At 42.7% G+C, this 26,777-nt stretch overlaps 1 protein-coding gene across 5 annotated transcripts in view; it reads right to left on the minus strand.

Moving 5' to 3' along the window:
* The window catches only part of LOC110491852 (protein kinase C, zeta), a 153,405-nt gene that overhangs the window by 46,527 nt on the left and 80,101 nt on the right, over positions 1 to 26,777 (minus strand). For all 5 annotated transcript variants that reach the window (XM_036946742.2, XM_090202584.1, XM_036946747.2 and 2 more), the window contains 5 exons: positions 25,693 to 25,778; positions 12,602 to 12,733; positions 11,380 to 11,470; positions 9,915 to 9,967; positions 7,149 to 7,343 (listed from right to left, as the gene is read on the minus strand). In XM_036946742.2, the coding sequence (XP_036802637.1) occupies positions 7,149 to 7,343; positions 9,915 to 9,967; positions 11,380 to 11,470; positions 12,602 to 12,733; positions 25,693 to 25,778 (557 nt within the window). The remainder of the gene's footprint in view (positions 1 to 7,148; positions 7,344 to 9,914; positions 9,968 to 11,379; positions 11,471 to 12,601; positions 12,734 to 25,692; positions 25,779 to 26,777) is intronic.

Below are 26,777 nucleotides of genomic sequence, written 5' to 3' on the forward strand. Positions count from 1 at the left end.
CAGTATTAGTATCCTTTCATGTCCATGTGCTGTCAAATCAGTTCCCCAGAGGAAGAAGTAGTGGAACATTAAGACACAAAGCAGCCATTTTCTTTTCTCATTGCAATGGTACAATACAAGAAGGTTCTCTTCTCTAAGCCACTTTTTATTCAACCCACTGGATTTCTACTCTATTGGTATTAACCCTTTAGATTAGACTACATTCAATAAACAAGGAAAGACAGAGTAAATTTACTAGTAAATTGATCCAAGTTAGATCACGACGTAGGTAGGTGTCGCCCTAATGATGACCTAAACGGTCTTCTTTCAGATAAAAATAGAAGGCATAACAGAAAGCCTAACACTTAAGTAATGGAAAATACAGTCTGCTCCATAAGTATTGGAATCCTTGATAAAGATGAGAAAAATAGACCGTAGAAAAGATATAATACAAATACTGAGCTATATTGTATGCTCCAAAATTTTGGGAAATTCTATATTTTTATACTAATACTCAGAGAAAGTGCAAAAAAAAAAAGTAAAATATGGGGGTCAAAATGATTGGCAACCCTGTTTCCAATACTCTAGCACCCTCCACTTGCGAGGATAGCGACAGTGAGCATTTTTCTAAAATGTTATATGAGAACACGTCTTACACCATCCTCCTTACAGAATCTTTCCAGATCCTTCGTCTGCACTCTTCCATTCAGAGATGGCCATTGCAAAATGTTGATTTTGTGGTCATTTAATCATTTCTTTGTATATTTTGATGTGTGCTTGGGGTTATTGTCTTGCTAGAATATCCACTTGTGGCCAAGTGCCATCCTCCTGGCAGAGGCAATGAATTAAGGACCTGACTGTACATGGAAAATATGGGATAAATAAGTATCTCAAAGACAAACAAATGAAGAAATATACACATTTCAGTGTCTACATGGTACATCATTAATGTGTAGTTATTACTCAGTAGTAATACTGGACTATGATCTAATGCAGAGGGGAAACCAAGAGGCACAATCACAAATAAGAGCACTAGTTAGAGAAATAGGCATCTTATGTTCTCTTACTCTGACAAATGAAGGAGTAAAAATAGGCAAACACATGCATAAACATCACACTAAACACTGCATTTAAAGGAAACCATTTCCAACCCCATAATGACCACCTAGATGTAACGTGTAAAATGAGGAGCTCCACTCTAAGCTTCACAAACAACTCAGTAACCTGTTGTAGTGTAGACTAAGTCATACCCTATGCACAATAAATCTTTCTCTCACACAAACACATGTTCACACACAGAAAGCTTTAGAAATCAGAGCACTTTCATTTCCGAGCCCAAGCCAGAGTTGACAGACAGTGAGCAGATTACAGAGCTCTGCCTGCGATTGCGCCAGGAAGACAAACATCTGTTGCTTTTTCCAGGCTGTGAACTTATACTCCTTCTGACTAAAGTCTTTGGATGGGTGGGTCTCTGCACTCTCTATCCATCTCTATGACTTTATGCCTGTTGTTTACAAAACGCCAATCTAATCATTGAAGTAGACAATGAAATAATTCACTAATATAAAACGGAGATAACCCTCAGTGGTTCTGGCATCGTCACAAAAGCGATCAATAGCAATTTATGATCAGTGTGCCCTCTATCCATCTCTATGGATTAATGGCAAAGATAAGAGGTTTGCCCTCTAGGTTATATAGCTATAGGAATAGCAACCTGTCTGGCTTTAGCTGGGCGGATATTTCTTTGCTAATTTCTAAAAGCCTGGCCTTGGCTACCCTGGCTGGTAGCCTTGGTTGCCCTGAGAGGGACAGAGACAGGATGCCAAGCTGAGGGGCTGACTAGGCCAAACCGAGGCTAAATACCCATTCAGTTCATCATCAGGCCTCAAACATGGCCAGGACTGACTCCTTTAAACATGTAAACTCTCCCCTTGGTATTTCTGGAGTCGCAATTCAATGGCTCAGACATGAGACGTATGTGGAAGGGTGTACAGGAAATCACGGACTACAAAAAGAAAACCAGCCACATCACGGACACCGACGTCACACTTACAGAAAAACTAAACACTTTCTTTGCCCGCTTTGAGGATAATACAGTGCCAAAGTCACGGCCCGCTAGGAAGGACTGCACTCCCTCCCCTTCTCCTTCTCCGTGGCCGACGTGAGTAAAACATTAAAACGTGTTAACCCTCGCAAGACTGCTGGCCCAGACGGCATCCCTAGCCGCGTCCTCAGAGCATGCGCAGACCAGCTTGCTGTATAAGGACATATTTAATCACTCCCTATCCCAGTCTGTTGTCCCCACATGCTTCAAGATGGCTACCATTGTTCCTGTACCCAAGAAGGCAAAGATAACTGAACTAAATGACTACCGCCCCGAAGCACTCACTTCTGTCATCATGAAGTGCTTTGAGAGACTAGTCAAGGATCATATCCCCTCCACCTTAGCGGCCACTTCAGTTTGCATACCGCCCCAACAGGTCCACAGACCACCCGAGCCACTGCCTCTTCACACCACTACCATCCAGAAGGCGATGTCAGTACTGGTGCAAGGGACCAAGAGACTGAAAAACAGCTTCTATCTCAAGGCCATCAGACTGCTAAACAGCAATCACTAACTAAGAGAGGCTGCTGCCTACACTGAGACCCAATCACTGGCCACTTTAATAAATGGATCACTAATCACTTTAAATAATGCCACTTTAATGTTTACATATCTTACTTCACTCATATCACATGTATATACTGTATTTTATACCATCTATTGCACCTTGCCGCTCGGCCATCTCTCATCCACGTACTTATATGTACATATTCTCATTCCCCCTTTAGATTTGTGTGTATTAGGTAGTTGTTGGGAAAATGTTTAGATTACTTGTTAGATATTACTGCACTGTCGAGACTAGAAGCACAAGCATTTTGCTACAATCGCATTAACATCTATGTGACCAACAAATGTGATTTGATTTATGTCTCTCATCCCCTGAAATTGACTTCTGGGTATAGTTTTGTTTGGCTAGGCATGGTGTTGTGCTCTAGCATTGCCAGTGGTGCTGAAGGAAGAGTGTTACTGTGGCCAATGATGGTGTTCTTAAGAGCTGATCAGAGTTCAGTTGTGAAGCTTTTAACCTTTGGATAGATAGCTGATCCTAGATCTTGAAGGCAACTTGTGCTTCAGACTAGCATAGTGAATCCTATGATAACCACAACCTTCTAGAATAGCCAAGAATAATGCATTTATTTAATTAAAGTAATGGACAATTAATAATGGCTGTCCAACTTTCTTCCTCCATTCCGTGTTCTCTCACAATACAGATCGATTCAATCTTTATCTTACGCATAACATCGCAAATTCCTATTGGTTAATTTGACTTCATTAGTAGTAATAGAGGCGTAAGTCTCTTTCTGCTGACACCTTTGATGCCAGGCTTTACTAAATTAATTAATAACTAACCACATACTGTATACAGTGGCAAGAAAAAGTATGAGAACCCGTTAGAATTACGTGGACTTCTGCATAAATTGGCAATAAAATTTGATCTGATCTTGATCTAAGTCACAACAAAAGACAAACACAGTCTGCTTAAACTAATAACACAAAAACAAGTATACGTTTTCATGTCTTTATTGAAAACACTGTGTAAACATTCACAGTGTAGGGTGGAAAAAGTACGTGAACCCTTGGATTTAATAACTGGTTGACCTTCCTTTGGCAGCAATAACCTCAACCAAACATTTTTTGTAGTTACGGACCTGCACAATGGTCAGGAGGAATTTTGGACCTTCCTCTTTACAAAACTGTTTCGGTTCCACAATATTCTTGGGATATCTGGTGTGAACCACTCTCGAGGTCATGCCACAGCATCTCAATCGGGTTGAGGTCAGGACTGACTGGGCCACTCCAGAGGGCGTATTTTCTTCTGTGTTGTTGTCCTGTTGCATCATTTCACTTCTGTTGAGCTGCAATTAGCGGACAGGTAGCCTTACATTCTCCTGCAAAATGTCTTGATAAACTTGGGAATACATTTTTCCATTGATGATAGCAAGCTGCCCTGAGACAGCAAAGTAGCACCAAACCATGATGCTCCCTACCTCCACCATCCTTTACAGCTGGGATTAGGTTTTGATGGTGGTGTACTGTGCCTTTTTCTCTCCACACGTAGTGTTGCGTGTTCCTTCCAAACAACTCAACTGTAGTTTAATCTGTCCACATAATATTTTGCCAGTAGCGTTGTGGAACATCCAGGTGCTCTTTTGCAAACTTCAGACGTGCAGCAATGGGGTATTTTGGACAGCAGTGGCTTCTTCCGTGGGGTCCTCCCATGAACACCATTCTTGTTTAGTGTTTTACATATTGTAGACTCGTCAACATACACCTTAGCCAAATACATTTAAACTAAGTTTTTCACAATTCCTGAAATTTTATCCAAGTAAAAATGCCCTGTCTTAAGTCAGTTAGGATCACCACTTTATTTTAAGAATCATATTCCCAGTGGGTCAGAAGTTTACATACACTCAGTTAGTATTTGGTAGCATTGCCTTTAAATTGTTTAACTTGGGTCCAATGTTTTGGGTAGCCTTCCACAAGCTTCCTACAATAAGTTGGGTGCATTTTGGCCCATTCCTCCGGCCAGAGCTGGTGTAACTGAGTCAGGTTTGTAGGCCTCCTTGCTCGCACACGCTTTTTCAGTTCTGCCCACACATTTTCTATAGGATTGAGGTCAGGGCTTTGTGATGGACACTTTGTTGTCCTTAAGCCATTTGCCACAACTTTGGAAGTATGCTTGGGGTCATTGTCCATTTGGAAGACCCATTTGTGACCAAGCTTTAACTTCCTGACTGATGTCTTGAGATGTTGCTTCAATATATCCACATAATTTTCCCTCCTCATAATGCAATCTATTTTGTGAAGTGCACCAGTCCCTTCTGCAGCAAAGCACCCCCACAACATAATGCTGCCACCGCTATGCTTCAGGGTTGGGATGGTGTTCTTCGGCTTGCAAGCATCCCCCTTTTTCCTCCAAACATAAATTATGGTCATTATGGCCAAACAGTTCTATTTTTGTTTTCAGACCAGAGGACATTTCTCCAAAAAGTACGATCTTTGTCCATAGGACTTGTTTTACTGTGGATATAGATACTTTTGTACCGGTTTCTTCCAGCATCTTCACAAGGTCCTTTGCTGCTGTTCTGGGATTGATTTGCACTTTTTGCACCAAAGTAGGTTCATCTCTAGGAGACAGAACGTGTCTCTTTCCTGAGCGGTATGACGGCTGCATGGTCCCATGGTTTTTATACTTGTGTACTATTGTTTGTACAGATGAATGTGGTACCTTCAGGTGTTTGGAAATTGCTCCCAAGGATGAACCAGACTTGTTTTTTATGAGCTCTTGGCCGATTTCTTTAGATTTTCCCATGATGTCAAATAGGCACTGCGTTTGAAGGTAGGCATTGAAATGAATCCACAGGTACATCTCCAATTTGCCTATCAGAAGCTTCTAAAGCCATGACATTCTCTGGAATTTTTCAAGCTGTTTAAAGGCACAAGTCAACTTAGTGTATGTAAACTTCTGACCCACTGAAATTGTGATACAGTGAATTATAAGTGAAACAATTGTTGGAAAATTACTTGTGTCATGCACAAAGTAGATGTCCTAATCGACTTGCCAAACCTATAGTCTGTTAACAAGAAATTTGTGGAATGGTTGAAAAACTAGTTTTAATTACTCCAACCCAAGTAAATGTTAAGTAAATGTAAATGTAAACTTCCGACTTCAACTGTAGATGTTAGCATCTTCCAGAGATTTCTGTAAGTCTTTAGCTGACACTATGATTCCTCTTAACCTCATTGAGCATTCTGCTCTGTGCTCTTGCAGTCATCTTTGCAGGACGGCCACTCCTAGGGAGAGTAGCAACAGTGCTGAAATGTTGTCTTAACGTACTGTTGTAACCCTTTCCAGCTTCATGCAAGGCAACAATTCGTAATCTTAGGTCTTCTGAGATCTCTTTTGTTCGAAATTTTGTGAGTGTTTATGGGGCAGTGCAGCTCTAACCAAAATCTCAAATCTCGTCTCATTGCTTCGACTCCAGGTTAGTTGACTCCTGACTCCAATTAGGTTTTGGAGAAGTCATTAGCCTAAGGGTTCACATACTTTCCCCAACCTACAATGTGAATACTTAAATTATGTATTCAATATAGACAAGAAAAATACAATAAGTTGTGTGTTATTAGTTTAAGAACACTGTATTTGTCTATTGTTGTGACTTAGAAATCAGATCAAATGTTATGTCAAATTTATGCAGAAATCCAGGTCATTTCAAAGGCTTCACATACTTTTTCTTGCCACTATATGCATTTATACATGTATAGAATCTATAATATACGGTGTGATATCCACTAAAAAACATTGGGAGAGATCTATTGGGAGAGATCTACAAAGCTCTGAACGGCCATACTATGTAAGATAAACAGGGAGCGGGAGAAATGTAACCACTGTAAAAGTTAAAATATCGATGTATAATCCCGGATTGCCCCTTTAACAGGATGTTGAGTGGCAATAGAAGGAATGGTCCTTTCCACGTGGGTCATTTTGGCAATGTTGCTACGTCCATCTCTTGGTTGTCCATTGAAATGTGAAGAACTCAGAGCTCAATGATTACATTACTATCATCAGAGGACAATCAATCCAAAATGTCTATCCTCTCCCTCTGTAGTAGTTCTGTCATTAATCTGGTGTGTTATGTCTAATAGCAATACCATAGCCCCACCTAGAGGTGGAAACTATAACCTCTCAATTACTCTCGTCTCTACCCATCTTTCTCTCTTCCCGCTCTACTCCTTTACCTCTTTCCCCCCTCATTTCATCTCCCCATCTTCCTATCCTTTCATACCGCACCATTTCCTCCTTACTTTAATGACTTCTTTCACCCAGTCTCTCTCCCTTTCATCACCTTTCTGTTTACTCATCCCTACTTCACTCCTCCTCATCTTTTTTTCTGTCATTTTCCGCCCCAAGATCCTCTCGTCTTCCTACTTCACCACTGCACGTCTATTGACTTCTCCCTGCCTGCTCTACAGATCCATCTCTCTGCCTCCCTTTTCCTCCTCTCCCTGTTTCTCTCTCTCTCCCCCTCTTACCCTCCCTCCCTCTCCCCCTCCTCCCTCTCACCTCGTCGTCGTGCACCAGTTCCTTCTTGACCACCTTCATGGCGTATATCTGTTCGTTCTTCTTGAGTCGCACCAGCAGCACCTTGGCGTAGCTGCCGCGGCCGATCACCCGGATCAGGTCGAAGTCCCCCAAGCCCAGCGCCAGCCCCTGGGAGATCTTGATGCCTTCGATCCCATCTACCACCGCTTTGATATCCTGTAAAGGAGGTTTGGATGGGAGAGAAACATTATGAAAGAGACATGCAGTGAGCTCAAAAGTATTTGGCCAGTGATCATTTTGTTGTTGTTTAGGCTCTGTATTCCAGCACTTTGGATTTGAAATTATACAATGACTATGAACTTAAAGTGCAGACTGTCAGCTTTCATTTGAGGTTATTTTCATCCATATTGGGTGAACCGTTTAGAAATGACAGCATGTTTTGTACATAGTTGCCCCATTTTAGGGGACCAAAAATATTTAATTTATGTATATTAAAGTAGTAAAATGTTAGGTATTTGGTATACCTAGCACGTAATGATGACATCAAGCTTGTGACTCTACACATTTGTTGTTTTGGTTATGTTTCAGATTATTTTGTGCCCAATAGAAATGAATGGCAAATAATGTGTTGTGTCCAGTTTCAACTATTCTGCCTTATTATTATTCGACCATGTTGGTCATTTATGAACATTTGAACATCTTGACCATGTTTTGTTATAATCTCCACCCGGCACAGCCAGAAGAGGACTGGCCACCCCACATAGCCTGGTTCCTCTCTAGGTTTCTTCCTAGGTTTTGGCCTTTCTAGGGAGTTTTTCCTAGCCACCGTGCTTCTACACCTGCATTGCTTGCTGTTTGGGGTTTTAGGCTGGGTTTCTGTACAGCACTTTGAGATATCAGCTGATGTACGAAGGGCTATATAAATACATTTGATTTGATTTGATTTGATTTAGGAGACACTTAATGTAAATAAAAATAGAAAATGTTTCTAAACACTTCTACATTAAAAAAAAATGCTAACCTCCCTGTTATTGTAATAGTGAGAGGTTAGCATGTCTTGGGGGTATGATATAAAATGCTAACCTCCACTGTTATTGTAATGGTGAGAGGTTAGCATGTCTTGGGGGTATGATATAAAATGCTAACTTCCCCTGTTATTCTAATGGTGAGAGGTTAGCATGTCTTGGGGGTATGATATAAAATGCTAACCTCCCCTGTTATTGTAATAGTGAGAGGTTAGCATGTCTTGGGGGTATGATATAAAATGCTAACCTCCCCTGTTATTGTAATAGTGAGAGGTTAGCATGTCTTGGGGGTATGATATAAAATGCTAACCTCCCCTGTTATTGTAATAGTGAGAGGTTAGCATGTCTTGGGGGTATGATATAAAATGCTAACCTCCCCTGTTATTGTAATAGTGAGAGGTTAGCATGTCTTGGGGGTATGATATAAAATGCTAACCTCCCCTGTTATTGTAATAGTGAGAGGTTAGCATGTCTTGGAAGTATGATATAAAATGCTAACTTCCCCTGTTATTGTAATAGTGAGAGGTTAGCATGTCTTGGGGGTATGATATAAAATGCTAACCTCCCCTGTTATTGTAATAGTGAGAGGTTAGCATGTCTTGGGGGTATGATATAAAATGCTAACCTCCCCTGTTATTGTAATAGTGAGAGGTTAGCATGTCTTGGGGGTATGATATAAAATGCTAACCTCCCCTGTTATTGTAATAGTGAGAGGTTAGCATGTCTTTGGAGTATGATATAAAATGCTAACCTCCCCTGTTATTGTAATAGTGAGAGGTTAGCATGTCTTGGGGGTATGATATAAAATGCTAACCTCCCCTGTTATTGTAATAGTGAGAGGTTAGCATGTCTTGGGGGTATGATATAAAATGCTAACCTCCCCTGTTATTGTAATAGTGAGAGGTTAGCATGTCTTGGGGGTATGATATAAAATGCTAACCTCCCCTGTTATTGTAATAGTGAGAGGTTAGCATGTCTTGGGGGTATGATATAAAATGCTAACCTCCCCTGTTATTGTAATAGTGAGAGGTTAGCATGTCTTGGGAGTATGATATAAAATGCTAACTTCCCCTGTTATTGTAATAGTGAGAGGTTAGCATGTCTTGGGGGTATGATATAAAATGCCAACTTCCCCTGTTATTGTAATAGTGAGAGGTTAGCATGTCTTGGGAGTATGATATAAAATGCTAACTTCCCCTGTTATTGTAATAGTGAGAGGTTAGCATGTCTTTGGAGTATGACATTTATGTGTTTAGCTTTCTCACTCATCATTATTCAAGATTCATTCAGGACTATCCGTAATCATGGTAGCATCCACATAATGTAGAAGTGTTTAGAAACATATTCGATTCTTATTTACAATAAAAGTCTGTCAATACATTACTTACCATTCATTTCTATAGGGCACAAAATAATCTGAAACACAACCAAAACAAACAGCAAATGCATCTAACAAGTTTGTAGAATCACAAGCTTGATGTTATCATTGCGTGCTAGGAATATGGGACCAAATACTTAACTGTAACAGAGCCAAAACAACAAACATGTGTCACTGTCCCAATACTTGTGGCACTCACTGTAGATAACCGTACACTGTTGAAAGGTCCTGCAGTGTATTTAGTGTAGCGTTTCGACCCAAAGGTTCCTGTCAGGCTTGAGGGAAGCGTTATGGTCATAGATAGAGCTAGTGTCATGCACATGTTGATATGATAAGCATATTTATTATAAGAATGCATTATTTACTGTGTCTGAATAAACTCACCTCGGAGTCCTCTTCAACTTTATCCATCTTGCAATTGTGTGGTAGGAAAGGTACTGAAGACAAGAGAGAAATAACTTGTTACCTAAGCTTTAATGCAGTCCTACCTAGAGTGGACTGAGGATTAAAAACCTTAGAGATCTCTATAGTCTACAGACATTTCCATTTAAATAGGGTGTTCCACAAGAATCCATGGCTCTATCTCGAATAGTCTTTCCGCCACTCATTGCATTCTATCTCCTCGTCTCTTCAAACGTATTGGAGAAGAAGGTCCAAGATCATTTTGAGAAGGTCCTTATCCATTGGATGAGAAGGTCAGAAGGGACCTCTCACCTTCTCATCCAATGGGTTTTGAGATTGAGGCAAAGAGAGAGGACATGAGGAATCAAGGAAATGCAATTGAGATTCTCCCGTTGACTCCTTCTCAATTAATCTTTCCTTGATTCCTTGCCTCCTCTCAAAGGAGCATTGTGGGACGTATAGTTCACCCTTGTGACCAGCAGAGGGCCCAATGCTGTTCAGAGTGAGGTTCAGCTTTTTCCTGCCACTGCCCAAATATAATTATTATTCTACTATACTATTGTACAACCTACTGTCTAGTCTGCTGCTGGATGAGTGACCACCTACTGGGTGTCCAACCTTCACACTAACCCTGATAGAGAACCAATGCACAAAAACAAGGAAGGCCCTGTGCACAGCAGTGCATATTGTTCAAGGTGCTGCTTCTGGCAGAAACAACTGGGGTAAAAATCGCACACTTAGAAATATATATTTTTTCTTATTATTTTACAAATTGTGCTGTGCAGAATAGCACATGCAACTTTCTGATCAGTCTGTAAACAACAAAGGCATACTGATTCAAACATGCTCTTTCACTGTGTGGGAGAAAGTTCCAAGCTAGTTATTGGTTTTCATTGAATAGTGCCTTTTAAAGCCTTTGAAATTAGTGTTCACAAAGTGTCTCATGGTAGGAGTGCTGATTTAGGATCAGTTTTGCCTTTTCATAAGGAATAAGAAAGATCAGCACTGCTACTCTGAGAACCTTTTTTGCATACAGGCCCAGGCCCAATGTATCAAGACAATGAGACCAAGCTTGCACGTTTGTGGTCTTGAGTGGTCTCAAGGCGAAGACCACAAGATATCTTATTTGACTACATCACATATTAAAGGTTGAGTAAGTAAGAATTTTGTTGCTAGGCAACCCCTATGCACTTGCCAGCATAGGCCTGCCCCCCCCCCCCCCCCCTCCGTGGCTAAAGCCAGTGTGAGAAACATGCTAACAAATGTTTGTGCTATGAATCTAAATAAATACTGCACTCTGACCCACAAAACTGTAAGCAAGGAAAGTGAACTTTAAAAGGTAATGTACTTTATTGGAATGTGCAGCAGTTGTTGGTAAGTAATGAATCTGCTTGCTTCTAACATGACTTACGCATCTTTAAGTCTATATTGTTTTATAGGAACTTACTTCCATCTGTATCCTCTGTGTCTTGAGGGAGGAGGTCTACCTCTTCACTCTTCTCATCTAAAGGGGGCTCCTGTGATGGCATGACTGGCTCCTGCCAAGAGAAGACAGGCAAATAGCCTCAACCAAGTGAGGCTGACAAAGAGCATCAAGCTAATCATAACTAGGTATTTGGATACACTGGGAAGAAGGGGATTTATTTTAAGAGGTGTTCCACGGTGATAGACATCTTTTTAACAAAAGACCACAGAAGTTGAGAAGTCTGCATATGTCTCACAACAAAGCACTTAAAATGTATTTTATGCAGTTCTAACCATGAGGCTCACCTCGCTATCTAATCAACAGGGAAATCTCATGTGCCATTTCAACGGGGATCAAAATGTTTGTTGATAGACAATCGTCAGATTACATGAAGAAACAAAACACAGCATAGAGATATACTAAAGTGGACATTGGTTGACTATTGCCCTGGGTTTTCAGGCACCGGGTTTGCTTTAGTCTAAATGCCAAACGGGCTGATTGCAAGGACCCCTTAGATTCTGTATGTTAACCGTCTGTCACTAGAGATCAACCTCATGATGTCTCAGTATACAGTACACTGCAGTATGGGTGCATCCCAAATGGCACCCTGTTCCCTATATAGTGCACTTATTTTGAACAGGGCCCAGTTCTGGTCAAAAATAGTGCATTACATAGGGAATAGGGTGCCATTTTGGATGCAGCCTATATCTAAAGATAGTGGATGTGAAACTCGCCCATAGCATGTTAGCTGGAGTATATTGAGAACTAAAGCCAACTGTTTCTCATGAAATAACAGACCAGTCTTTTGCTCTGTTGACAAAGAAGGTTGGCTTTGAGTTATATATATATATATATATATGTGTTGTGCTAGTTCGATTCACGCTCAGGCAGAACAGAATTTACTCTGTTACAAATATACACCAGTACTTCAAATAGTAATGTTTCATTTAGATGTCTTCATAATTCGCCATTTTATTCCTGAATGTAATCTTATTTTACGCAAAAGTTGAATAATTAAAATGCAAAACTTAGTTTCACCCTATCAATTATAAGCTCACCATTATGCCTTTTTCAATGCCATTTGTGAAGTGTCTTAGTGCTTATGAAGGCTCTATAAATCATATGTGGTTCCGATGCTTTAACATGACGGATTAGGCAGAGTACTGTCCAATCCGTCATGAGATACTATATCTATGGTACTCACCATATGCCTTTGGCAGGTCAGAGGGACAAGTGTGTGACAGCGCTTATGGACCAGCAGTTTGCAGTTGATACACTTGTAGCCCTGCCTCCCCAGCCCCCATATCCTTTCACTGCAGTGGCCACAGTACGCTTTCTGTTAGGGACAGACAGAGACAAATTGGGAGATAGTTAGTGTAACAACCCCTATCAGTCTGAGCTCATGACAATGGGTTGACACTATCGCAGTCATTGATCAAGAATCAATGGACAACAGGTGAGGCAGACACGTGAAGGAGATCATGATAGATGCAGAGTGGTTGAGTTAGGCCTAGGCACCATCTTACATCAACTGGGAGCATGCTTGTTTTGTTACAATCGGCTATACATTTCACAGGTATATATGCCATTTAACAGCCGCTTTTATCCAAAGCGACTTAGTGTGTGCGTACATATGGGTGCTCCAGTGGGAATCAAACCCACACTGTTTTGTCTGGCCCAGACGCTATTAGGCTTATAACATCTGTGGTCCAGCACACATCAGAACCCGGACACTTAGGGACGTTATGTCTACCACAGGCATATCCACAAACACATTCGGAGCCAGTTGTTTACTAACAGTCTCAAAAGAGCGGCACCACAGTGCAATGAGTGCTGAAGTTAAAAGTGACGTTGCCATGGAAACGCCATGCAGAGGAACTTCAAAGCTTAGCTACCCCTACCCCACCACTCCACCGCCCAAACTGACTCAATAGAGAGAGACCAAAATAATAAAGAGAGAAAGAGATGGCGGGAGAGACAGAGTTTGAGAGGGAGAAAGAGAGGCAGCGGTTCGGGCGGTTCATAAATAAATCAAGACAAAATCTGTTTTCCCTCTCCGCTCAGTGCAGACGAGGGAGTAATTAAGGCGCCTGTTGTGAGGTGAGAAACTTTGAAGGCAGACTTTCCACACTCTCTGTCAAGACTTTGGGGAGCGCATTTCAATAGCAGAGGATACACGAGGGGCCATAACATATGCCCTTTGTTCTTTAAAAGAGCCACAAGATCTTCAGATTCTTTTTTGACTCACTAGCTATGTTCGATGTTCCAAAGACACTAACACAAGGTAGGAAGGAGGAAATACTGAGGGACCAAAAATGTAAGATGTTAGGCCTACAAAAGAAACATATGTGGTATTCTTGACTAGAAACATGCTGAATATGGACATTTTTGTGATTTAGCACAATTTAAGAGTCACTTATAGCCCCGATGCAGTGTTCTTAATTTACAATTTTATGTCTAATAAATCAATGTGTGTGTTCATTTTTTTATCAATTATTTCCCTGAGCCTCCATCACTGAAATGCTCAGTCAGACTGTACAGGTGTGGGGATACAAATTTGATACATTAAGCTCCGATTGGCTGATAGAATCACCTAGAGCCCACCCCTTACCCCTTCAAAAAAATGTATGCACATGGTATTCAATCTGTCAGTTGGAGCTGGATCCTGAAAGCGACAAACTTCCACAAGTGTGTAGGCTACTTTGTTTTGTCACCAAAACTAAAGGCATACATAATACATGCTTAATTTGCAATATCATTGTTATATTGTTTTCAATAGAAAACGCAGGACCAGAACAGCCTTCTTCCAAGGTGGACCATCCTGGACTATACCCTGTCTGCCGTCTATTCATCATCTACAGGGCAGACTACTGATCATCTACAGGGCAGAATACAGGGCAGACTACTGATCATCTACAGGGCAGACTACTGATCATCTACAGGGCAGACTACTGATCATCTACAGGGCAGAATACAGGGCAGACTACTGATCATCTACAGGGCAGACTACTGATCAACTACAGGGCAGAATACAGGGCAGACTACTGATCATCTACAGGGCAGACTACTGATCATCTACAGGGCAGACTACTGATCATCTACAGGGCAGACTACTGATCATCTACAGGGCAGACTACTGATCATCTACAGGGCAGACTACTGATCATCTACAGGGCAGAATACAGAGCAGACTACTGATCATCTACAGGGCGGACTACTGATCATCTACAGGGCAGAATACAGAGAAGACTACTGATCATCTACAGAACAGAATACAGAGCAGACTACTGATCATCTACAGGGCAGACTACTGATCATCTACAGGACAGACTACTGATCATCTACAGGGCAGACTACTGATCATCTACAGGGCAGAATACAGGGCAGACTACTGATCATCTACAGGGCAGAATACAGAGCAGACTACTGATTATCTACAGGACAGACTACTGATCATCTACAGGGCAGACTACTGATCATCTACAGGGCAGACTACTGATCATCTACAGAGCAGAATACAGAGCAGACTACTGATAATCTACAGGGCAGACTACTGATCATCTACAGGGCAGACTACTGATCATCTACAGGGCAGAATACAGAGAAGACTACTGATCATCTACAGAGCAGACTACTGATCATCTACAGGGCAGACTACTGATCATCTACAGGGCAGAATACAGAGTAGACTACTGATCATCTACAGGGCAGAATACTGATCATCTACAGGGCAGAATACTGATCATCTACAGGGCAGAATACTGATCATCTACAGGGCAGAATACAGAGCAGACTACTGATCATCTACAGGGCAGAATACAGAGCAGACTACTGATCACCTACAGAGCAGACTACTGATCATCTACAGAGCAGACTACTGATTATCTACAGGGCAGACTACTGATCATCTACAGGGCAGACTACTGATCATCTACAAGGCAGACTATATGGTATAATCTTCAGTAGCATCTCAATGCTTATTTCAGAATTTTACAGAATGGACTTTGATGATACTGGATATTAGAACTTTACAATTTTTCTAACAAGTAAACCATCTTGAATTACACATTTTGGAATGGTTTCTGCTGTTGAAAGTGAATAAAGAAAGCCGACTGCAATGAAAGGTTGTTGTCTCGTCAGATCATCACACAACATAATAAACAGATCGTAAACAAGGTTATGATGAAAGTCTAAATCATGGCATGTAAGCATCTTTTCCAGTTATTGTTTTACATGTGCTCAAGCTCGGGAAGGTGTTCCTGTGAAAGGAAAATAGCTCAAGGTAAGAGGGTTTTAGCTAAACATAATCAGGTAGCAGGTATAGAGCAGCAACGAAGTAGTCATTGATGGTATCGAGAACAAAATAGGAGTGGCTTTATTTACATGGTCATCACCAGCTTTCCCGAACACTGACATTACTATACACAACTATAATCTCCTCCCGTGACAGGAAAGGTGGACGACTTAGTATTGCACACACCCAATTACCCTCAGCTTCTCAACAAGAACTTGTTTGGCGGAATTGGTTGTTATATGTGATGGTTGGGGTGGAAATTTACTGGGGAATAGGTCTCCGGGAGGATGATTGGTGACCACAGCCCCTACACACACTACAAATGTGTCTTCAAATAGTCATAATCAAATCACAGATAGACTCATAGCCCCTACCCATTGACAAATCCTACTAATCGGTTATAAGGCATGGTTCAACCAATACACTGTCTGAAAAAACAAATATATATAACTTTTGTCCCCATTGCAGAACAATCTTGAGTCTATTTGACAAATTTTCAGTACATGTACTGGCTAAACGCTGCTCTTTGACAGACGTAGTAGGAATTGTCAAAGGACAAGGGCTACTCATCTATCTATGATTGGCTGTATGACCAATAGAAGACATGGTATTCATTACAGGTATTTGGCCTATTGGAGCCTTGTCAGTTGGGGCTGGGACTATCTGGGCCATAGCAACAGAGTGGAGCTACTCTGCGTAGTCCTTTAAATCCACCAGGAGGCCCAGGATGCCTAGGGAACACATCCTGGGTGGCTTTGGGAGCTTGTCTGCAGAAATAAATGGACAGACAAACAAAATGTGAGCTGCAATACATCTGAACTGTCGTGACATCCGCCGAAGTCGGTCCCTCTCCTTGTTCGGGCGGTGTTCGGCGCTTCGACGTCCCCGACCTTCTAGCCATCGTTGATCCATTTTCCATTGGTTTTGTCTCGTCTTCCTACACACCTGGTTCCAATCCCATCAATTACATGTTTCCCCTCATATCCTTGTCGGAGATTGTTTGTTGTATGTAGGTGTTTATTGATATTCTGGTGGGCGACGGGTTTTGCACCCTCTATTTGTTATTTTGTATACTTTGGTTTTCGGAGGTTTTGATGTTTATTAAACAGCTCCGTTTTGACCAAGTTCATTCTCCTGCGCCTGACTTCCCTGCCACCAGCACGCACCACATTACATGAACCACTTTCATATCCATACCATAATTTGCTAGATTAAAACTGAATATTCAATGCCCTTTTATACTTTACCCTATGCTTATAGAATGTGGTGACATAAAAATAGTTATTGGTAAGTGGTAATCCAATCAACAGCCAATGTTAACTTTTTTTATTCTGGGCTATTACAGTCTGTTATTACATATCAGTCTGACAGTACTTTGGCAGTATTTCAACCTGAAGGAAGTATGGTTTGAAGTGACTGCAATTATTTAGAAAGTTATTGGGAAGTGATCAGAAGATCACCAGGCAATAATTCTGTATGATCTTGTGTGTAGATAATTGCTTTCAATGATGTGGTGCTTTTCCCCACAGTCTGATTATGCCTGGTCCTGTCTGCTCTAATGTTGTCCTGCACAGCTTGTGAGCAGCTCATGTTCCTGAGATTCTTAGATGTCAGGAATGGGGTCATAATACAGTGGCTCCAACTGGTTCAAATTCAGAGCCACATTTGCAGGAGAAAAACAGAAAGCACTCTGTTTATCACAACCGCATTCTATGAACTGTTCTATGAACTTAGCGGCACATTTTTATTTTATTCAGAGCTGTCTCATGACCCCATTTTCAAATCAGGCGAACCCTTTGGGGAAAGTAGCGGAGAAGTCGGGTTGCCTCACACAATGTAAACTGTAAAACTTCAAGTCTACACTTTCTGTGGGGATACAGTTAGCAAAGTAGTTAGGTAAGCTAGCTAGCTTCGACCGCTAGATGCTGACGTGACATACATTTACTTACATATGCGTACATAATAAAGCAATGTCAGAATCGCAGAATAGCTAAATGTCATGTCAGTATCCTAGCTAACTGCTATCGAAGTTACAAGCTAACTTTAGCCAGCTGAATCCCAGACATAGGAGAAAAGTGTAGCTGGCTATGTGAGAACGTTGTTTACATTGCGGGAGACAATGTCTGCCTACTAGGCCCTAGGGCAACGTTTCCCCGTCACAATTCTGACATGATATTTTATGTAGCTAGCCACAGGTACATATATAAATATCACGTCAGTAGCTAACGGTAGCTAGCTAGCTATCCTAGATGTGGTCGAGGCTAGCAGTTAGCTAGCTAGCAGCAGCACCACGATATCATGTTCGTTACTTTTCATAATAATAGTTAGCTATAAGGATAACGGAGTCGCCTCTTCACTGTTGACATTGAAACTGGTGTTTTGCAGGTACTATTTAATGAGGCTGCCAGTTGAGGACTTGTGGAGGCATCTGTTTCTCAAACTAGACACTCAAATTTACTTCGTCCTCTTGATCAGCTGTGCACCAGGGCCTCCCACTCCTTTCTATTCTGGTTAGGGCCAGTTTGCGCTGTTCTGTGAAGGGGGTAGTACACAGCGTTGTACGAGATCTTTAGTTTCTTGGCAATTTCTCGTATGGAATAGCCTTCATTTCTCAGAACAAGAATAGACTGACGAGTTTCAGAAGAAAGTGCTTTGCTTCTGGCCATTTTGAGCCTGTAATTGAAGCCACAAATGCTGATGCTCCAGATACTCAACTAGTCTACAGAAGGCAAGTTTTATTGTTTCTTTAATCAGAACAACAGTTTTCAGCTGTGCTAACATAATTGCAAAAGGGTTTTCTAATGATCAATTAGCCTTTTAAAATGATAAACTTGGATTAGCTAACACAATGTGCCTTTGGAACACAGGAGTGATGGTTGCTGATAATGGGCCTGTATACGCCTATATAGATATTCCAGCTACAATAGTCATTTACAACATTAACAATGTCTACACTGTATTTCTGATCAATTTGATGTTATTTGAATGGACAGAAAATTAGCTTTTCTTTGAAAAACAAGGACATTCTAAGTGACCCCATTCTTTTGAACGGTAGTGTATACCCCAAGGGGTCACTACTACTACTACTCTCTTGTCTGTTCTTCCCTGATGGGACAGTAAATTATAGGGGTAGGGTGCTATTTGGGATGCACATCCTGTATGAGCCAGCTCACTGTCAGCTCCAAAATGGCTAATACACGTCTTCTCACTGGCTGGCCTTTGCTGGGCCATAATGCTGCTAAGCGCTAGGAGAGCACTAGGGAAGCAATGTGGAATGAGCCCAATTTAAAGTGCATTAGCTCGGCATGCAGTTGGCCCTGAGTCATAGTGGTTAAATCAACCTCTCAGAGACAAATTCCCCACTGCTCTGTTAGATAACAGACATTATATAGCCATCCCAATCTGGGATATTTACATGGGATATTCCGTTGTGTGTGTGTACAGGAATGTTTTGCTCATGTTCACCCATAAAAAGGTTGCTAACAATGCAACAAAAATCTACTTAGTGCTATTGACCGCAACAAGTGGAAGTAAGTCTGTAAGTCAGCTTACTGTACACCAAAACTGACAACAAGTAAGTAATACATTTTATTGGAGAAAATTTAAACAATCTCTCTCCCGCGTCTCATTGGTAAGCTGTGAACTGACGACTGCTTTGTTTGGGTTCTATATATACGCAGCATGCTAAAGGAGCTACTAACTAGACAGGAGCTCCAGTCAGTCATCTCCCTAATGGAGTGCTAGCTCATAGCTGAGAACGCTAATGGCAGGAATACAACATTCTGATACATTACCTGCACCACAGCTACTAAAGGGACCCCATTATGTCTAATGGTAGGCATTCACAAATCATCTTTGTTGTACAGGACAGAGGTAAGAGATGGAGATGGAGAGAGACAGAAGAGAGGGACAACAAGGGAGAGGGATAAAGAGAGGGAGGGATGGTGTGAGGGATTGAGAGCGGGGGAGGGAGAGAGCAGTTGAGAGAGGGAGGGAGGAAGAGGGATGGGAAAAGAATAGGGGAGAGGAGAAACCTGACCTACTTCTGCTGGATGACTTGTTTATACTGTATAGAGGATCGAGATAAAAAGAGGGGAGAAGGAGGGATGGTGTGAGGCATGGAGAGGAGAGACGTTTGGGAAAGACTGCGCCAAAAAAGGACTTACTGTAAAACCATGTGCCGTAGTGACAAATGTGACATCATAGTGACATAACTATCCACCTTAGACAAGCAATTTGGTGTGGTTGACAAATGAATGTACATGGAGGAAATACAGAAGGACAGATTATAGAAGCTTATAAAAATAGAACGTTTGCCAAAACTATACCAGTCTAATGTCTAAGCAAATAAACATGGCTCAAACATAACATTCAGTCTCTTCCAGCACATCAGCGAGGGGGATGGGCTGCCTAATGGAGGTCTACTGGAATGAGGAGACTACAGTACAGTGCTGAATTGGCAGATCAGAGCTCTCAGTCTGGTCTAGACGTCCACCAGTAGACAAAAGCACCCAAGGTCCATCCTGTATTTTGGTAATATCTTCAAGCACACGAGCCCTGCCCCTGACTCCCATTTCCTTTCAGATGCAATAGGTACTTAAGGGCCTGCCTTTAACAATATTACCCTCCTAGGCTCGCCTTCAAGCCAGAGTGGACACTAACACTGGCAGTGCATTAAAGCATTACAGATTGCCACAACAACATGCAGACGCTTTCTGTCTCTAACCGTAAACTACCTGTCCAGTGAAAATCTCACTTATAAAAGTTCACATTCGGTTAACTCAAACCAAAATAATGTTGTTGACTCATCCTATACTCATATTTGTGGCCAAAGCATAAATTGGAGAAAAAAACGATTAGAAAAGACCCACCTCAAACTTGTATCTCAAACAGACCGTTTTAAAAAAATACTTAATTTGTATTAGGTAACACTTTATTTGATGCTCTACATTTCAACTAACTATCTACTAACACTAACCCTCTCCAAACACCCCACAGGGCCGTTATTTGCAAGAGGAAGGGACGCAGGTACAGAGGACAAAGAGCCGGATGCCTGGTCAGGACCTTTGCGGTCTGTGCATATTTGTAGTCTGTGCATATTTGTAAACAACAGCTGGTGCACGAAATCTAAGGAAGTCTAGATTTGGCTCGCCTGAAGTAGAGTATATTGTGATAAATTGCAGACCACACTACTTGCCTCGAGAGTTTTCAGCTATACTTTTCGTGGCTGTTTATTTACCACCACAGATAGATGCTGGCACTAAGACCGCACTCAGTCAGCTGTATAAGGTAATAAGCAAACAGGAAACCACTCACCCAGGCAGCGCTCCTAGTGGCCGGAGACTTTAATGCAGGGAAACTTAAATCAGTTCTACCAAATTTCTATCAACATGTTAAATGTGCAACCAGAGGGAAAATAATTCTAGATCACGTGTACGCCACACACAGAGACGCGTCCAAAGCTCTCCCTCGCCCTCCATTTGGTAAATCCGACCACAACTCTATCCTCCTGATTCCTGCTTACAAGCTAAAATTAAAGCAGGAAGCACCAGTGACTCGGTCTATAAAAAAGTGGTCAGATGAAGCAGATGGTAAACTACAGGACAGTTTTGCTATCACAGACTGAAACATGTTCCGGGATTCTTCCGATGGCATTGAGGAGTAGACCACATCAGTCACTGGCTTTATCAATAAGTGCATCGAGGACGTCGTCCCCACAGTGACTGTATGTACATACCCCAACCAGAAGCCATGGATTACTGGCAACATTCGCACTGAGCTAAAGGGTAGAGCTGCCGCTTTCAAGGTACGGGACTCTAACCCGGAAGCTTACAAGAAATCCTGATATGCCCCGCGACGAACCATCAAACATGCAAAGCGTCAATACAGGGCTAAGATTGAATCATACTACACCGGCTCCAACGCTTGTCTTATGTGGCAGGGCTTGCAAACTATTACAGACTACAAAGGGAAGCACAGCCGCGAGCTTCCCAGTGACAAAAGCCTACCAGACGAGCTAAATCACTTCTATGCTCGCTTCGAGGCAATCAACACTGAGGCATGCATGAGAGCATCAGCTGTTCCGGACGACTGTGTGATCACGCTCTTCGTAGCCGACGTGAGTAAGACCTTTAAACAGGTCAACATACACAAGGCTGCGGGGCCAGAAGGATTACCAGGACGCATGCTCCGGGCATGTGCTGACCAACTGGCAAGTGTCTTCACTGACATGTTCAACATGTCCCTGATTGAGTCTGCAATACCAACATGTTTCAAGCAGACCACCATAGTCCCTTGGTCCAAGAACACTAAGGTAACCTGCCTAAATGACTACAGACGCGTAGCACTGACGTCCGTAGCCATGAAGTGCTTTGAAAGGTTGGTAATGGCTCACATCAACACCGTTATCAAAGAAACCCTAGACCCACTTCAATTTGCATACCGCCCAAACAGATCCACAGATGATGCAATCTCTATTGCACTCCACACTGCCCTTTCCCACCTGGACAAAAGGAACGTTTATGGGAGAATGCTATTCATTGACTACAGCTCAGCGTTCAACACCATAGTACCCTCAAAGCTCATCACTAAGCTAAGGATCCTGGGACTAAACACCTCCCTTTGCAACTGGATCCTGGACTTCCTGATGGGTCGCCCCCAGGTGGTGAGGGTAAGTAGCAACACATCTGCCAATCCTTAACACAGGAGCTCCCCATGGGTGCGTGCTCAGTCCCCTCCTGTACTACCTGTTCACCTACAACTGCATGGCCAGGCACGACTCCAACACCATCATTAGTTTGCAGACAACACAACAGTGGTAGGCCTGATCACTGACAGCAACGAGACGGCCTATAGGGAGGAGGTCAGAAACCTGGCCGGGTGGTGCCAGAATAACAATCTATCCCTCAAAGCAACCAAGACAAAGGAGATCATTGTGGACTTCAGGAAAAGGAGGACCGAGCACGCCCCATTCTCATCGACAGGGCTGTAGTGGAGTTTCAAATTCCTTGGTGTCCACATCAACAACAAACTGGAATGGTCCAAACACCAAGACAGTCATGAAGAGGGCACGACAAAGCCTATTCCCCCTCAGGAAACTAAAAAGATTTGGCATGGGTCCTGAGATCCTCAAAAAAAATTCTACAGCTGCAACATTGAGACTGGTTGGCATCACTGCCTGGTACGGCAATTGCTCGGCCTCTGAATGCAAGGCACTACAGAGGGTAGTGCGTACAGCCCAGTACATCACTGGGGCTAAGCTGCCTGCCATCCAGGACCTCTACACCAGGCGGTGCCAGAGGAAGGCCCTAAAAATGGTCAATGACCCCAGCCACCCCAGTCATAGACTGTTCTCTCTACTACCGCATGGCAAGAGGTACCAGAGTGCCAAGTCTAGGACAAAAAGACTTCTCAACAGTTTTTACCCCCAAGCAATAAGACTTCTGAACAGGTAATCAAATGGCTACCTGGACTATTTGCATTGTGTTTCCCCCCAACCCCTCTTTTTACGCTGCTGCTACTCTCTGTTTATCATATATGCATAGTCACTTTAACTATACATTCATGTACATACTACCTCAATTGGGCCGACCAACCAGTGCTCCCGCACATTGGCTAACCGGGCTATCTGCATTGTGTCCCACCACCCAACAACCCCTCTTTTACGCTACTGCTACTCTCTGTTCATCATGTATGTATAGTCACTTTAACCATAATGTACATACTACCTGACTAACCGGTGCCTGTATATAGCCTCCCTACTGTATATAGCCTGTCTTTTTACTGTTGTTTTATTTCTTTACATACCTATTGTTCACCTAATACCTTTTTTGCACTATTAGTTAGATCCTGTAAGTAAGCATTGTATTCAGCGCACGTGACAAATAAACTTTGATTTGATCCCTTAACCTAACTCTTTTAAAAATAAATAATTTACAATATACCTGCAGTGAAGCCGCTCAACAACTACATCACATTAGTCATCTAACAGACTCCCATCCAGAGCGACACACAGAAGCAACCAGGGTCAACGCCCTGCTCAAGGGCACGTCGACAGATCTCCCACAAGGTCAAAAAACATGGACCCGAGCCAGCAATCCATCAGCCCAACCGCCAGCCCTCCAAGATCCCCCCCACAATTCCCAAAGAGCTGCCCCTCAATGTTTGAGTGCATGTATGGCACTTTACCGTGTGAAGTGTGTGTGTATATGCATGTGCACAAACACCTGCACGGCATCAGCCTCAGGCAAACCGGCATTAGCTGTAAAAACACTGCCCCTCACTGTCATTCAAACATACTTTTTTGTTATGTTTCATTTTGACTTTCTTTTTTTCTACTTTTATCTTTGACTTTTATTCTATCCCCCGCCCAGCAACTTCACCCCCACTTGTCTCCAATTCCACATCCCAACCCTCAGCGTCCCTCGGCCCCTCCAACCTATTTCTGCTGGCCACCCACTTCGGGTTTCTACGCACCATATATATATATATACACACATACATATACATATACACACACACATCTTTCAATTATGCTGGGATGTTTAACATACCATTTCAATCTATCTAATCGAATAGAATCCACAGATTGCGAGTTGAAGATAAATATTTTTACTAAGAGTATTAGTATATTACTAATTGACTCACCCAGTCTCTCCAGATCTCCCAACAGTACTATTTCTAGAGTCAATTTTAGATCAATGTTCTGCATTTTCAGCAATTCCTGAACCTGAGACCTGAGGGCAATACCAATATAAATGGTCTATTGATTCTGCAGAGCTTCGATGATTGAATGCCCCAAATATTGAACATTTTGATGGTGGCAAGAATTCTATATAATAATTTTAGCTGAAAAGCACTAAGTCTTGAATCTTGCATCATTTTATATATCAACTCATACACCCTGTATCATGGAATCGGTACATCAAAAACCTCTTCCCAATTATTTTAAAATCTGTATGGCACAGCTGTCAACATCCTGGTCCTCAAATTAAACTGGTATGCTTTCAAATGATTCCTCCACCAGTTTTGTGGGGTACGCCCACAAACACCATTATGCCGTTGGGGTGCGCCCACACCATTATGCCGTTGGGGTACGCCCACAAACACCATTATGCCGTTGGGGTGCGCCCACACACACCATTATGCCGTTGGGGTGCGCCCACACCATTATGCCGTTGGGGTGCGCCCACACCATTATGCCGTTGGGGTGCGCCCACACCATTATGCCGTTGGGGTGTGCCCACACCATTATGCCGTTGGGGTGCGCCCACACCATTCTGTGGCTGGGGTGCGCCCACACCATTCTGTGGCTGGGGTGCGCCCACACCATTCTGTCGTTGGGGTACGCCCACACCATTCTGTCATTGGGGTACGCCCACACCATTCTAACATACTTAATTACCATTTTTTTGGAAGGAAATAAATTTGACTCATATTATAATTATTTACTGGTCATATTTCATAGAAATCTGGAAACACTGGACAGTTACTTTAAGCAAGTGGGGGGGATTGACGGGGCAAAACAAGGCAACCCGTTAAATAGGCCACCATCAGCAGCCATCTTGAATCATGCATATCCAGACAGCTGTGGCAGTGACTTGACTATCAGTCATGTATTATTCAACCACTAAGTGTTTGTGAATGAATGTACTGTACTAGCTGTACTACTCTGTACAGTAGTAGTAGTAGTAGTAGAGGATTGTTAACACTTTCACACCTTCTTTCAAAAATACCAACAAGGTCTGTTCTCATCAAATTCTTAAGTGACTGTTTTATTCAATGGATAGTTCACACAAATGACAAAATTTGGTCAAGAAGAACAGCAATCCATGCTTTGGTCTTGATTTCATCATCTTCAATAGTAGCGTTAAACAGGTTGAGAATCATTACACTATTGACAAACCTACCAATGACTGTGCAAATGATCTCGAAACTGGAAGTAGAGTGCTAGAGGGGGAATGGGGTGTGTCGGGGAGGGGGAATGTGACACTAATACTCACCCTGTTAAAGCGCTTGGCCTGGAAGAGGTGTCCGTTGACTCGGTAGAGCTTCCTCCATCTTCTGGCCCCGCGGCGGTAGATCGATTCTAGGCGAGAGAGGAAAAGGTTGTACAGTAGCTGCATGGCAGGGAGTGAGAAAGGGATGGAGAAGATAGTGGTGGATGGAGCAGTGCAAGGTCCTCCAAAATCACACAGGAGCGAGCGAGTAGTCATAGAAAGAGAGACAGGCACGCATGCTCACACACATTCTCTCAGCACTTTCCTCCCTCCCTCCCTTTCTATCCATCCTACCCTCCCCTTATGCCATCCAACAGAGGAGAAATCTCTCTCCCCTGCCGTCCTCTGTTGAACTTTCTCCTCTCTCCCTCTCTCCCTCCCTCCCATCCTCTCCTTCGTCCCTCTGTACCTACACTTCATTCTGTCCCTCCCTCCCATCCTCTCCTTCGTCCCTCTGTACCTACACTTCATTCTGTCCCTCCCTCCCTCCCATCCTCTCTCCCATCCTCTCCTTCGTCCCTCTGTACCTACACTTCATTCTGTCCCCCCCTCCCTCCCATCCTCTCTCCCATCCTCTCCTTCGTCCCTCTGTACCTTCACTTCATTCTGTCCCTCCCTCTCTCCCATCCTCTCCTTCGTCCCTCTGTACCTACACTTCATTCTGTCCCTCCCTCCCATCCTCTCTCCCATCCTCTCCTTCGTCCCTCTGTACCTACACTTCATTCTGTCCCTCCCTCCCTCCCATCCTCTCCTTGGTCCCTCTGTACCTACACGTCCCTCCCTCTCTCCCATCCTCTCTCCCATCCTCTCCTTCGTCCCTCTGTACCTACACTTCATTCTGTCCCTCCTCTCTCCCTTGAGGTCCTGGTCTTCTTAATTTCTCAGTAATGTCTTGAATCCTGATGGGAATGTAAAAGGTCCAGGCTGCTATTTATACCTTCTGAGCTGTCTATTAATACAGTGTATAATACTGCATAACGAACAACACTATCAACAGACTTAGCACAAGGATTTAGCACTTTGTAGCAAGCGTCTCCGAGTAGGAGTGCTGAGCTAAAATCAGTTTAGACTTTTAGATCATAAAGAAT

The sequence above is a fragment of the Oncorhynchus mykiss genome, chromosome 16 (genome assembly GCF_057628025.1).
Source record: "Oncorhynchus mykiss isolate SJ-2025 chromosome 16, ASM5762802v1, whole genome shotgun sequence".
Taxonomy (NCBI): Eukaryota; Metazoa; Chordata; class Actinopteri; order Salmoniformes; family Salmonidae; genus Oncorhynchus; species Oncorhynchus mykiss.